This window comes from Manis pentadactyla, chromosome 6 (genome assembly GCF_030020395.1).
Source record: "Manis pentadactyla isolate mManPen7 chromosome 6, mManPen7.hap1, whole genome shotgun sequence".
In the NCBI taxonomy this organism is placed as follows: Eukaryota; Metazoa; Chordata; class Mammalia; order Pholidota; family Manidae; genus Manis; species Manis pentadactyla.
In genome coordinates, this window is record NC_080024.1 from 98,484,540 (window position 1) to 98,500,035 (window position 15,496).

At 42.9% G+C, this 15,496-nt stretch overlaps 1 protein-coding gene across 3 annotated transcripts in view; it reads right to left on the reverse strand.

Moving 5' to 3' along the window:
* The window catches only part of B4GALT6 (beta-1,4-galactosyltransferase 6), a 65,660-nt gene that overhangs the window by 3,897 nt on the left and 46,267 nt on the right, over positions 1 to 15,496 (reverse strand). For all 3 annotated transcript variants that reach the window (XM_036885780.2, XM_036885760.2, XM_036885770.2), the window contains exons 4-8: positions 13,948 to 14,072; positions 9,304 to 9,420; positions 3,640 to 3,827; positions 533 to 655; positions 148 to 249 (exon numbers count right to left, since the gene is read on the reverse strand). In XM_036885780.2, the coding sequence (XP_036741675.2) occupies positions 148 to 249; positions 533 to 655; positions 3,640 to 3,827; positions 9,304 to 9,420; positions 13,948 to 14,072 (655 nt within the window). The remainder of the gene's footprint in view (positions 1 to 147; positions 250 to 532; positions 656 to 3,639; positions 3,828 to 9,303; positions 9,421 to 13,947; positions 14,073 to 15,496) is intronic.

Sequence of the window (15,496 nt, forward strand, 5' to 3'; positions counted from 1 at the left end):
ACAAAAATGTTTCACTTCTATACAGGAAAATGCTTTCAACAGAAAATTCCCTTCAGAAGACTTTTTTTGGGGGTGCAATGCTTTTAAAAAACTCTTTCATCCATTATTTTGAAACCTTGTTATATCTGAAGACAATATTACACTTACCGTCCTAAAAACTGGACTTCACCTCGATGGTGATGAGGAATAGACTTGTATTTTCCCAAGTCTCCCTCTGGTCTTGTGACATTAAATCCAGCATAGTGAACTCTACAAATACAGTATTTATGGAAATAAAAATATAAAAAAATTAAATTTGGCATAAAAATTGATTACATGAGTTCAATTTAAAATAAAAAGAAGGCTTTAATGTATATGCTAACTGTAATTTCAGAAGGCACTCTTAATGAAGAAAGAGGAAAACACAAAATAGGATTTAGGAACCTCAAAAATTTTCCACCCCAAAGAATCTATTCTTGGAATAACAAAGTTCAAATTACCGAATAGAAATTTATAGAAATTCTATTCTTCACCGATTTGTACCTCAACATACCTATTCCAAAGGTCATCGTCTTCTCCTCCCCATCCCCAGAAGGCGTTAGGAAAACCATTGATCTTTCTAAATTGTTCCACGGTCAGTCCACTGACACCACCAAAAAACTCTTTATATGGAAGGCTATAAAGAAAGCAGAACACAGCATTCTAAAATCGAAATCAAGACAGTCTGCCTCACACAGTCAGGTTTTCAGTCTCTCATGTACTCTGCGAAGTATACCTGTGTTTTCCATATAGACAAGTGTGTTGATTAAATCACATTCTGGGAAATGTGATGTGCACCAGGAAATAAACATTTTTATACTCCAGTGGAACAAGTACATCTAAATGTGTTATGTAAAATATAAAATAAAGCTATAATTTAATATTTAGTATTGGTACTTTGTAAGACTTAAAACTCAGAGCTCAAAAACTGTGCAACATCTTCACTCCAATGTAAACTTGATGAAACATACCACAGCTGTTGATACAATGTCAGATGTGGTTAAGCTCATATGATTTGCTAAATTAGTTGAGCTTGATTATAAATGTGCCATTTATTACACAGACCAGGATAAATGTAAATTTGTAAAGACAACCCCAGCATTTAAGTTTGAAATGACTAGCTGCCTATTCCTGTAATAATCTTATCTGTTTGGATTATACTCCCAAAATACTTGTGGATATTTACAAATATATTTATTTTTAATGCACTAACATTTAGAGAAAAGACTTTTTAATTAAACTACAATAGACATGTAACACTGTACTAGTTTCAGGTGTACAACATGATTTGATATATGTGTACAATGTGAAAGGTCCAGCCCAGTAAGTCTAGTTAACATCTGTCGATACCTAGTTACAAAATTCTTTTTCTTGTGATGGGAGTTTTTAAGGTTCACTCTCTCAGCAACTTTCACAGGTACAGCACAGCTTTGTTAACTACAGTCCCCACGCTGTACATCACTCCCCAGGACTTACAACTGGAAGTCCTGACCCCCTTCACCTATTTCGCATACCCCCACACCCCTCATCCCTGGTAACCACCAGCCTGCTCTCTTTATCTATGAGGTTTTTTTTTTAGATTCCACATGTAAGTGAGATCATACAGCATACGTCTTCTCTGAGAAACGACTGTATTTTTTAATCTGGGTTTTATCTTCCTTATCTTTCCCTAACCCTTACTCCAAGAACTTTGTCAAACTAAGCTGTTCATTTAGCTACAGACTGGTGTTTGGTGTCAAGGCAGTGCCTCAGACTTGCAGTCCAGAATAAATGCCTGCTCCCCTAAATGTACCATGGGGCAGTGGTGAGCAGGCACCCCCATGGGTCAGGCTGATGGGGGGCCAGCGTGAAAAAATACGGCTGTAGCATCAGAAATGGAGCTGTGGGAAACCTGCAGGGCTGGAGCAAAGCTGCCTCCGAGGAAGGGAGAGAGACTTTGGTTTTCCTGGGGACGCTCACCCTTTCCCTAGAGGAAGGGCCTGGAGCAGCCGCAGAGCACGGGAGGGGCAGCTCCCACGTGGACCTCCAGGGTGGCAGGAGGCAGCAATCCCGGCCCCACCCAGGGCAGTAAGAGCGACACTGACTCCAAAGGCAGCCACAGTGTCCCTGGTCACCTTAGGAAGTTCATGCCTGGGAAGTTAACACCAGTTGGGTTATTCTTGCCCAGGCTAGTGGTGTGGGAGAAATGTGAGGTCAGCAGAGAGGTAGATGTGCATGTGTGTGTTCACTGACATGTATGACGAATGACCTGGTGAGCAGATGAATTCCATTTATTGTGCTTAAGTAGAAATGATCAAGTGAGATAGACCCAGCATGGGGAAAGGTCAAATGAAGGTACAATAAACTAAAGAAGGAAAAATGGAAGCTCAACTAGCAAAAATCTAGTGGTGTTTGTCCTACACTGTCCAAAGGGAGAGAGACACTCATCTGGGGCCTGTGCTGGCTGGTCAGCAGCCACCACCACCTGTGGGCACCGCTGTGGGGCATGGATGTCCATCCGGCCTCACCCCGTGGCCTGAGGTCTACCTGGCCCACCACTCCCTAAGCCGCTGACACGCTTCCTTAAGCCACACTGTAACTTCAACTCAAACTTCCAAGATACCCTATGAGCCCCGGGAGCAGTCTGGGCAAACAGGAGCATTTAATTCATTAGCAATTAATATTTTCAAGTAAAAAAATTTAGAATTCTTAGTTTATATGACCTTTATATTTTTTAGTGAAAATCGATTCCCCTGCCTCTAATCGGACCCTTGGGGGCTAGCCAAAACTGAGTTCCTAGAAGTGCTAAGAACCAGATCCTGACGCTCAATGGCTTCCTCCAGGGTGACACCAGACTTGTACTTCATATTCTGCAGTAATAAGGACCTGGCTTTCTTCCTAACGATAATAAGGCGCCCTTTTCCTGTTTAGCGCTGACCCCCTGGGTCAAGTCACCAGACCTCCCGCCTCTCTGCTCTGCAGGTAGGCAGCAGGCAGTGCATGGCGGAGGCCGCGAGGCCCCGCTCCAAGCCGTCTCTTCCCTCTGCCTCGCTGCCGGGAACGCTGATCTCCCCCAGGTTAGGCCTGCGGCTACTGCACGGTCTCAGCCCCTCTCACAGCCCGGCCACCCACCACTGTTTACCTCTCGAGGACCCTCTAGCTGGGAATGAAAACCTTTCTTCTGTGTGAAAGGCAGGGCAAGAGTCGTGGCTTAGGAAGAAGGTTCACCGCAGACGGCAGGGCCCTCCGTACACGGAGACACTGTGCGGGTGGAGGCCAGGGGACTGGGGGCTGTGCCCCGGGTGGGGTGGCCAGGCTGGGGCGCTCCCCGCACCACGGGGGCGCCAACACCCCGAGGACACCAGCCACTAGACGAGCCCTGCCACTGGGAGACGAAACCTGAAGTCCATTCCATGTCTGCTTGACCTCAGGAACCAGGCTCTCTTTCCACCACTGCACACTCAACCTCTGTGGGCGTTCACGGAGGGAGGCTGGGTGCCGCCCCCAGCCCCCTCAGAGGGCCAGCTGCAGCTACCAGTGCTCTGTAGTCTCCTGACCCCCTCAGGCCCAGGCAGATGATACTGCTGCCGTTTCAGTGTTAGGATCTGCAGGCATACTGTACAGCGTCGGGAGTTCACTTACATATACATGTATTTATCCAGCTTTGCTGCAAAATGACGCGGCATTTCTCCACACCCGTAATAGTTTCGGTCATTTTCAGGTAGATGATCCACATCGTGGAAGATTACACAGTCCCACATGCTGTTTTTCATGGCCTCTTTGAAGCCCACGTTGAAGAGCATTGCACGGTTAAAAGGCTGTGTGCCAGTCTCCACAGAGAGAAAAACAGAAAAGTACTCAGGCTGGTCATCTAACCTTTTTCTGTATTTTTCTAATCTGTGGAATCATGGTAAAATAATAACAACAAATACACCCAAATCAAATAGATAAAATATAAACATACTTCAGGATTTTCAAATATACTGTTTAAAAGCACTACATTATTTTATACTTGGGTAACATACAAGAAAACATTGTTATTACTTAGAACATTGGTAGATCACATTCATATAATGATATAATTTGTGTTTCTGGATATTAGTTATGACCAGGAAAGAAAAAATAAAGCCATTAAAAATAATGCAGCTTGTGTGTTTTATTGCATCCTTCCATATGCTGCCAAGACTAAGGAGAAGCAGGAAGCTAAAAGTGACTCAATAGGCAATAACCCTTCTTTTATATAACAAGGTCATGGAGAGAAAATTTTGTCTTACTAATGCTTGTAATGAAGACAAAGACATTTTTAGAGACAAAACAATGGAACTTGTTACACAAAACTCAACCTCCTTTATCGCAACCATTTTCCTTTATTATTAGGGAAGATACAACAAAGTGCCTGTGAAACAGTTTCTGTTATTACTCTTGCTTCTGATAAAGACTAAGAGCATTTAAAGGGACAAAAAAAATGGGAACTTACCACACAGAACCCAACTTTGTATATTATAACCACTTCCCTACAAGGAACATTATACTAAGGTGCTTTGGCAATAAAAATTTTCATTTCCTGTCTGAAGACAAAGAGCAATTATCTATGCCTTAGAAATACTTCTCAAAATCATTTCCAACATACAAAGCAGAAAAGGATTCTGACAGAAGCAGATGAGGTATATTATGTAGGCACCACAGGGGCACGGGCTCCAGTGGAAAACTGCTTATCTTCCATCCTGGCTCCTGCACCAACTCGAGATAATAGAAATCGCTTTTTACAGCTTCATTCTTCACCCATGAAATGGGGAGAATAAAAGGGAGCTAAATTATAATGTCATTGCTGGTACATCGCCATCACCTTCTTTGAGGTTTTAAAAAATTGTTTTTACTAATGTGGACATCATACTTCATGGCTTATAATAAAAATAAGCAACTCTATGTCAGACCCATCTTCATCCTCCAAGAGTGATATGTTTTAGCTCTTCCAGAGGTTTATTCTGGTACTTAGCTCCAACATTTCCGGCCTCATTAACTTTAGACATTGTCTACTGGCTTCTTATCATAGTCATCGAGCACTTACACTACCACACCCACTGCCTATCCACTCATTCTCCCAATCACATCTTTTGGTGTATCGGGCAGTGTTTGCATTATTAGGACTGCATGACTATTTCTTGAGTGCTGAGTGAAAACTGAGATGTCTTCTGTTTCCTTAGTTTTCCATATGACTATTTATTCCTTTGTACAGAAGCCCCAATAGAGATGCCCTCTAATAATTAATATTCTTTTTAATCAAACACACCAAGTCATGTTTCAATTCCTTCTCCACCCACCAAGCCCAGCACCAGCTCCTGCTGCCCTTGATTCTTGCTCCAGTCTGGCCTGGTCTGACCGGATCCGACTGCCACCTGGAACTTCTCTCTCTCCCCACCTCATCCACATCTCCTATGTGGCTCTTGCAATTTGCTCAGGTACATCCTTAAGCAGCTTCCTTAAGTAAAGGTCCATGGAACAATAATACAAAGGTAATTTTTTAGTCAGTGAATGATTGAAACTGATAGTCTCCCCTTACACTTGATTGACTTTTTGGCTGGGTAAAATATTCTAGGTTAAAAAATCACTTTCCCCTAGAATTTTAAGGGTGTGCACCACAATTTTCTAGCTATCAGCATTGCTGAGAAGGTTCATACGATTCTGATACATAACCACTGGTAATTTTCCTACAGAGCTTCTTTGATAACTTTTTAAAATTTGTATTCTAAAATTTCAAAATAATATGCTTCATAGCAGATCTGTATTTTATTCATGAGCACACGCGGGTCCTTTAATCTGAAGATTCATATCTTTGTTTCTGGGCAGTTTTCTTATTTGGTCATTTTTTTCCCACTCCCACAAGCCCCCGATTTTGTCTGCTGTATTTTTCTAGACTTTTGATTAGTAAGTATATTAATTATCTACTGACTTGTAACAAATCACAGTAAAACTTGTTGGCTAAAACACCAACAGTCACTTATGCTCACAGCATCTGGGTTACGGAACTCCGAGCACACAGCAGACGCGTCATCTCTGCTCCTCCATGTCTGACCTCACTGGCTGCCCACTCCCAAGGGGGCTCACACAGTTAAGCAAGATGATGCTGGCAAGCCGGTGCCTCCCCAAAGGGCTGCCTGAGGGTCCTCGTGACATGCAGCTGGCTTCCTGGGGAGGGAGATCTGAGAGACCGAAGCAGAAGCAGCCACGTCTCATCGCCAAGCCTCAGAAGCCACACTCTGCCACCCCCACGGGCTAGCTGACCACGCAAGGCAACCCTGTTCACTTGAGGAGGAGACCAGAGCATGCTTGAGAATAAGGCTCTAAAAAGCTGGGCCGAACCTCCACATATGTACACAAGGATCATGCAGAATATCCCTCTTGGTCCAAACACGTACACCCAGCGCATACACGCACAAGCAAATTCCCAAAGCAAACTCAGTGAAAACACAAACACTTCCTCATTCTTCCCCATGTTATGCGCGTCCAAAGCTCAGAAAGTGGCAATGCCCTTGCTCAAGGCGGAAGCCCTGGTGCCACTGTCCTCCGTCCACCAGCGCTCACAGTGCACATCCAAGTCAGCAAACACCACCGCTTCTGAACCCAGTGTAGCCCAGACCACCCCCCTGCTCCCCTTGTCCTCCTCCTCGGCAGCCCGAGCCTGCCTCCTTCTGCCCGGACCTCCGAGAAAGCTTTGCAACTGCTCTCATTTCAGCCCTTGTCCACTCAGTCTACGCACAGTCGCTTTTTCAAACCATCAGTTAGATCACATCATTTGTTTCAAAACCCGCCAGCACCGTCTGACCTCACGTGGGATAATCCAAATCTTCACCCTGGCCTGGCAGGTCCTTTGTCACATGCTATGACCTGCCTCTGACTTCCTCCCTAACAACCTCCCCGACTCATCGCTCCGGTGACGCTGACCTTTTTACACACACCGTCCTGCCTTGCCTGGAACGCAGATCCCCCGACATCAGCACGGCCTGCGCCTCAGTCATTCAGGGGTGCTCCAACCTCACCAACCCAGGAGGCCTCCAGAGACTGTGTATAAAAGAGCATGTCTCTCTCCCCTTACCACTCTGTCTGCCACGCCTCTCAGCTCCGGTCCCACCAGACACAGCACACAACTATTTATTGCCCGTCTCTCCTTAAGAGAACAGGAGGGCCCGTACCTGGTCTGTTCACTGCTGTCTCCCCTTTATGAATGAACAAAAGTGGGCTTCATGGAGGGAATAAAGTGATGAACTGGCCTTGCCCTTTAGGGACTTCCAAATATTAGATCAGGCATATCTTGCTCCTGGGCTAATCTGTTTCTCTAATGAAGATGCCACTCTTGCCCGGCCTCAGTTAGAGGGCTGGGGGAGATTCATACCTAACTGCTGGCTTCAAAATGCTCAGCAGGGAAAAAGCCTGAGGTGCCCAGGCTCAGCCCCTCTGCTCTGAGGCCCCACAGTTCCGCTGTGCCGGCAACTCAGGACCTCCTCTGATGGGCTTTCTCCGGCAGGTAAGCCTCTCCTCCTCCACAACACAGCCATCACCTGGCACACACAGAGGAGGAACCGGGGATCTGACTGTCTGTAGTCACAACTTTTAAACAGTCCCTTTTCCCCCAGTGCTTCAGTCCATCTTCCATGACATCTTTCAAGTGCCAAGATTCGCAGGGGTCTGCCCAGCAAACAGACTCCATTCCGGGCACACTCACCCTCAGAAGCACGTGAGTTTGTGCTCAAATCCTATGCTAAGGGAATTTCTGTGCCCCAGCTGCTTCCTGACCAACTTCCAAGTGCGTGATGAAATCTCTCAACTATGGCCATCTTTTTTGTCCTTGTGGCTTAATGACTTTTAAGTTTTTTCTTTCACACTCATTTTAGGAGTTTGGAAAGGAGAAGAGGTAAATATGTATACAAACTTCTGTTATCTGAGTAGGAGTTCTGAGCTGCTCTTCAATTGCTTAGCAAGCCTGGACACCCGTTCAGCAGACGGATGACCCTTCTCTTATGTGGTAAAGATGTTACCAGCTCAAAACCACACACTATCAAACACAGGGGCCTGAATTAATATGGACTCAGGCTGAGATTCAGATTTAGCAGGTTTATCAAATTCGGATCTTAGCTGCTTTGCAAAGATTTCTTCATCACATACACAAAATAATTCAATGGTGCTGGACGCTCAGGAGAACACACCTTTTAAACACAGAGGCAGATATCGCATCTCCCAACACATGATGAAGTTTCAAAAGAGGGAACTGACCTGGAAGTTTATATGACTGTCATGAAAGTAGTTAAAATATTTTGATTTGCTATCAGGTAAAAAAAGGTAGTCAATTTTCATAAAATAAGTTGTTACATTAGAAAGTACAAATGCCCTATATACATTATTATAAGCATGGGAACTAACCATAAAAGGGGGAATTACATACAGAGAAGTTTAAGTAATAATAAATACTAAGTATTTCCAGGAGGAAAAAATACAGGCAAAAAGCTAGGAGTGAAAAATTAAAAAGAAAAAAAAAAGATCTAAGCCATGGAGGAGCTGTGAAAACACACTAAAAATAACTATCTTAGGAATAAAATTTGTGTATTTTTCTACCAAAAAAAGAAAAAGAAAACCCAGAGGCAATAAGCTGGTCACTTACTGTCTACTGGTAAATAAGGAAATATACTTTCAGTCATGCTCAGTGTGAGTAAAAAAGAAGGAACTATCAGGAAAAAATGAGGTCATCAGTGTTTAGACCAAAAAGTACCCAAATTACAATGTATTTGAAACATGAACAAAACGCACCATTTTAGAAGTGCTACACAGAAATCAGTGATAAATTCAGCAAATACCCTAGGAGGTGGGAGGTGGGGTAGGAGAAAACTAAGAAGGAAATCACAGATAATACTTTAAGTATAAAACTCGGTAGTGACAGATGTGGAAAAAAATATAACTATGGAAAATACATCTCCAAAGCATTCACATAAGACTGAAAATTGTATACATGGAATATTGAGATATGAAAAATATTGTCAGAGAAAAATCAGCTGACAATATAAAGAATAATCAGAGAAAAATATTTCACTTTAATAGGTAAGACATAGGATGACTCAAAATAATAGGAACATGTGAACTGATAAAATGGATTACCAAAAGTACTACATAGAACATGCTCAATTCAAAATGGAATTTTACCCAAATACTATATATTTGAGAAAAGCCAAGGATTAACCTTATAAAAAAATTTTTAATCACACCATATCTAAGAATTTATAAGTTCCACGTAATTAACATTTAAAGAAATATTCTCACCTGTTCAATGACATAAAAGGCAAATTCCAACCTCTGTTTCTGGAGCATTGGAATCAGATGTAAGAAGAAAATCGGAAGATGCTCGTGGCGGTTACGGAAAGGAACGAGAATGGCCACCTTTAAAGAACAAAACAGCCACATATGTAAATAAACACAGCCACCAGCCCTGGAGGGACAGATCAAAATTAATCCTAACAATTTCTGGTGGCTTTAATGTTTACACCCTTTGGAATTTTCTCACCAGAGACCCAGCGGTGAGCAGATGCAACCACGTGCCCCTTGCTGTCTAGTGCACCTGAGGACGTACAAACGGGCTCTGGGGGCCGTACTGAGGATGGTGCTCTTTAAGCTGGCTTTATTTGAATTGTGAATTTTCTAATAAAAACTGAAATTTAAACAAATATTTCTCTATAGCTTATAAATTCTAAAATAATTAGATTTTCAAAGAGTGCAACAGTCAAAAATATCTACTTCCACTTCCAATATTTGTATGTCACTCTATATTCTGCATTTTCAAATACAGTCTAAACTGGTTATAAAACAAAATTATGTGAAAACATTGAATCTTGGATTTATTAAACTTTCACCTATTCCAAATAAATTTTACTCATGAATGAATAAATTCACGTATTGAATGCATGTAGGTTTAGGACCTAGTCCTACTTGTAAAATCATGATACAATATTAGATGCTGGCAGTAGAAAATAGAAACATTTACCTGTGTATTTCATATCACCAGGATCATGAGGGAAAATTTTAAATTATTAAAATAACTTTATTTAAAGAGAGAACAGAAGATGGTTTAGAAAAACTGAGGATGCCGAACCTGGGAATGCCATGCTAGCTCCCTTAATGCTGATGAGAGGTGGAAAAGGAAAGAGACAAGGGCTAGGAGGCTGAGGCTTTCTGTCCCCGTTGTTTTATATTTGGCAAGCGGTAGGGGCAGAGTTCTGGGGCCTCTGCTAGCCTCACTGTGGCTCCATTCCCTTTTGTTTGCCCCCCAAGGACCCCGTGGCTGTGAACCTGAGGCACGCGGGGCAGCCAGAGCAGTCTGACCCCACCTCTGCGGGGCCCCCACACCCGCACCCGGGCCACCGCGGGACCTGCTCCTGGGCCCCAGCAGCCATGGCTGTACCTTCACAGAATTCCCAAATCAAACTAGTCCCAGTGCGGCTCAGGGGCCCTGGGTGTACTCACAGCCCAGGAAACTGCTCGAAAAGCAAAGGAGAGGAGGGAAATGGTGAGCACAGATCCCCAGCCCGCCCTTACCTCAGGTCTATCAGTGCCATAACTTGCGGTGAAATAAGGGTCACATTTACCCTCCCTGGTTTTGAATTTGGCCACAAACTGGCCACTTGTGAGGTAATGTAAATGGGCTTTAAGAGCAGTGAAGTTGCATTATAGATATTTAAGGGGAGAAGCACTATTAAATAGCTGCAGAGTCCATATTAATAAACACGGTTAAACTGAGCAATGACTCAAACATAAGAATATGCAAAGACATAGACCCGAATATAGTGATTTCTTCAATGAAGCATTTAAAATATCAAGAGTTATTTTTTTCTTAAAACTTACAAGGAAACTGAGAATACAAGAGAAAGAAATTACCAATGTTTAGGCAAATTTAAATAAGCAAACTCTCATTTCAATCGCAAATAAATGTCCACATTTTAATGAGACAGTTATCAAAGGCTTTGAATATGCCTAAAGCAAAGTTTTTATTAAAATAAAGCTAAATCATATCTTAAAAATTCATTTGGCATGCCCCTTACGGCTGTGAAATGACTGTCAACAGCTTACAATTAATTGTCTAGAAAAAGATATGTCTTCTGTGATAATTCATTTTGTTTAAGGACATTCTTTCTGACACGGCCCTAATTTGCTGATGGAGCTGCTCTCCTGTTAAAAAAACACTTCATCAATCCCTCCTCACTACCTCTCATACAAGCAAAGTCATCCCATTCAGGTTGCTCACACTTTAAAACGATGAATCTTACTGAATTTATGAACCTATTTTTCTCCCTTGCTTATTTACTCCCATACTCACGAAGAGGAGATTAGCAAGAAAACCGTTCACTACATAAACTTCCCCTGCCAAGTTCTGGGCCCACCTACAGCCCACGTCCCTAAGGGACATGCTTCAAGCTAACCTCCTGTCAGGGCGCGCTTGCCCTCTGCCTGACACACAGCTACCCAGCTCTCACTCCCCTGCAGCGCATCCTGGTCCCTCTTCCTCCTCCTCAGTCCCAGGGCCGACAGGAGGCACTTCACACAAAATGCAGGCTATCGTCCCTTCCCACCAACAGAACCTGAATATCTGAGGACTGAGTTCAAGAATTTTCATCTTTACCAAACACCCCAGGTAGTTCTGAAGCACATGGCTAAGACCTGTCTGAGCAATTTGGACCAGAACTAGAAGTCCAGGCTGCTGAACAGATAACCACATCAAGCAGCTGCCTCGTTCTTTGAGCCTTTAGACTGAAGCGGTACAGGCCTCCACCCAAACCCTGAGTGGACAGACAACGCCACAGGTGAGCACTTCGCTTTTAGGGACCTGGAAAGCATTGCCATTCGCCATTCACCTTTTCCAGCCTCCCATTTAGAAATAAGCTTGCCCCTGTAAGGCACCCAACCTGTGCTGGATCTCCCCCTTGAGCCTGCAGTGTCCAAAGTACCTAGGGATTGCTGAAATCACCAATCTTAGATCTCGGTTCCAAATAATTGGCTGTCAATGAACTCATTGCTTTTTCTAAAGCAAAAGACCCCAAATATTAAGAAGCAATTTGGTGGCCGATGTTTAATGAAAGTCCAGTTATCTCTTCTTTCCTTCTCTCTCAGCTCTGTTCCAAGACTAAAATGGGACATTACTGGAATGCAAGCAGGCTGGGGTAGGGGAGGAATTAATTAACTAAATATCGTACATACAGGTCACCCAAATGATCCTCAAATTCATCTCATACTTCTAGCTGCAGGGCTCAGAACTAGAACCTATTCTGAGAAGGTTTGTGCAGAGCTGAAGCAAGAGCTGCATCGCCACCCCGTTCCTACAAAACGAGCTGACCTTTAGGTCCCTAAATGAGCCTGTTCTAAGGGGAACACTCAAGACTGCCAACTACTGATTCACAGGGAGGTTAGAGCCTAACTAAAATCTCTAAGGTGGAACTGCTCATGCAGGATACACCTCTCCCACAAAATGAGAAGAAAGCACACCACAACATCTTAGATCTAACATCTGATGCAGACCACTGAAGAAAGGACAAGGGCTAATTCTTCCAATCTGACATCACTCCACCACTACGCCACACAGCACACATCTGAGGGGTATGTGGTACCCCACATGGATACAAGTCCAAGCACCCACCTCCATGCTACCCCCACGGCCTTGGTAGTTAACTGAATATGCTTTCTCTTCCATTAGCATTCAACATACTTATTCATCACCCAAGTAAGAAAAATAATTTATTTGCCCAGGACATCATTAAAGAGTGGGATTAAGTAAGTTGGGCCATATTTTACATAGAAAGGGGAGGAAAATCAATGGAAGGATTCATTTATTAACTGAATCTGACCTTGGAAATAGAGCAAGACAACTGTGAAATAGAAGCTTTGCCAAAATTTGTACTGGGATCCATTTAAGCAGTTTTACAACTTGTCTCAGGAGAAAAAAAATTTACTTAATAATCTGTAACAAGGTTATTTATTTGTCTCATAAACTCCTTCAACAAAACTGGAGTTGGTGCTTACCTCCTGCAAGACACTTCACTCTGCATTATGGATGCAGATAGCAGTAACACACATTTCCCAACACGAACGGCTCAAGGCCAGCTAAGTCAGCAGGCTCTTATCATAAGCTTAATAGCATGTAATTCTCCTTCCCAGAAGGAATTCTTTTGGGGGGATACCAAAAAACAAGTATCTTAGTAAAATACTAATTCTTAAAAGAGGAACTGAAAACCATTTCCAGATTAAGGCTACATCAAAATCCTTCAGGATGTAACATTTGATTTAATCATATGCTATTTCCACATGAACTTCATAACTACTCTTTCCTACTCAGACATAACATACTATGAATGCACACTCATTAACCAGTGTCACAGTACTGAAAGCAACCCTAACCCATTTTTTAAGCAGCAGAGGCAAGTTCTAGTTTATAGCTTTTCAAACAAAGCATTAATTTGAATTCTGACATGTCAAAAAGATTAAAAAAGCTGGCGTTCTGCCTTCTGAAACATAGGTGAAGAGCGCAAAGTTCTCCTTTCCGTGTCCCACAGTGACTTCTGAGCAGCCACTTTGGAATTCTGGGGCCATGAGGAGCCCCATACCAGACCCAGAGGGAAATCACCGGGTCCAGGCCCTGGATGCCTGCAGGTGTCAGTAATCACTATGGATGGCTGCAGGAGGCAGAGAAATCACAGCCTCTCTCCAGACAGAATACAACAGGGGAATAAACCCTGCTTTCTGAGCCACACTCCAGTGAGGAGTTTACTCCAGAGCCTCCAGGAGTCTGAGCCCTTGAGCATGTATTCTGCATATGCTGGGCGCAGTGACAGTCTCCACATATTTTGCCATGTTTCTGAGTCACGCACGCTTTCCCTCAAATGCACAGCAATACTCACATAATGTTTCAAAACATGACCTCACCTTCCATCTGGGTTTACAGTCCTTAGGCCTCCAGTGACCACCTGGCTCAATATCTAAATCCTTGGAGAAGAGTTGATGAATTTCATCAAAACTAACTTCACTTACGTTGACATTGAAGAATCCGCCTAGAAGGTAAAAAAATGCAAAGATTTGGTTTAAAATGAAGCAAGACAACAATCAGTAGGATGTCGCATAAATTTGCTGCCAGGATGGTATGGTTCATTCCTAATAGCCCCATATAATTGTTAATTGTCACCCCTTTCAGTTTTAGTTTGGATGATAAGTTATATGGTCACCCTATTATCTTTGGTAAATCAGCCAAAGAAAACCCAAGTGTTTAAACTTTTTGCTTTGAGTAATATAGTGAATATTTTCATATTCTTTGGGAAACATCTGCACGTTATTACAACAGTTTATTATTGCAATTTAACAACTAGGTAAGTCAGAACTGTTTTAAATTTCAACATAGTCAACATAAGGGACATGAGAGCACAATATGTAAGAGTTAATTACGCAGACAGATTGGGAATTCAATCCCAGCTTCTGTGTATTAGGGAAATTATTTAACATTTCTGGGCCTCAGTTTCCTTATCTGTAAATGGGAATGGGGATATCTAACTCCCAACATAGCTGTATTCGCTAGATGAAATAAGGCAAAGGTACACACTCAATAAATGTCAGCACTACTTCTGTCCTCTACTTCAGCAACATTTCTTAGGAAAATTTGCAAACACAACTCAACAAATTTATTTTGAGTGCCTACTATGTATCCCCTTGATTTGCAAAACTGAAAACATATGGACTTGTGAGGTGTCCCTGGTCTGCCAGGTGCTCACTCGTCCAATTAACAAATACATGATATTACTTGGAGCTGTTTTGCTAATAGTTTTTCTAATGTATACCGCTGAAATAGGAATGACTTGGATGGAAACCCATTCCCACTAATCAGTCAAAAACAGAACCAAAATGTAGTAGAACTAGTTCTTTCTAACCTTATCCTGTAAAATACAAACCAACACATGTTGAGAGGTTTCCCATTTCAGTCTTCTGAGCCCCTGCAGCCATGACCCCACAGGAAGATCACTCAGCTCCTGCCCCAAGGAGAGCTTTCGCTCCCTGCTGTTCTGCCCTCTGTAAGGCTTCTCAGCCACCTCTCCTCCCACCCGCCTTCACCCTAACTAGACAGGAACATCCATAGCTTCCACTAAGCACTGAGCAGTCTTGTAAAATGTAAATGCCCATGCTTCTGAGTAAGATAGGAAAGAACTCTGCCATCTTCTAGTGCCCGCCTGTTCCCCTGACGATGTCTGTGGCCTTTCACAGCCGAATACCCACTCTTTAGTGGAACAAGATACGCAAAGTAGCTCATGTTGGGAAGGTCAGATTTACCTAAAGGAAGGAGTACCCCATGAACCTGCAGAGAAAGGATAATAAGTCAAATGTAAGGTTGACCAAAGTGGACTGTCATGGCTCAGCTGATAAACACAGGCCCAGCACTGTGATCAAATAAAGCACACAGATGAATCTGATGCATTTGTGTTATGCATGA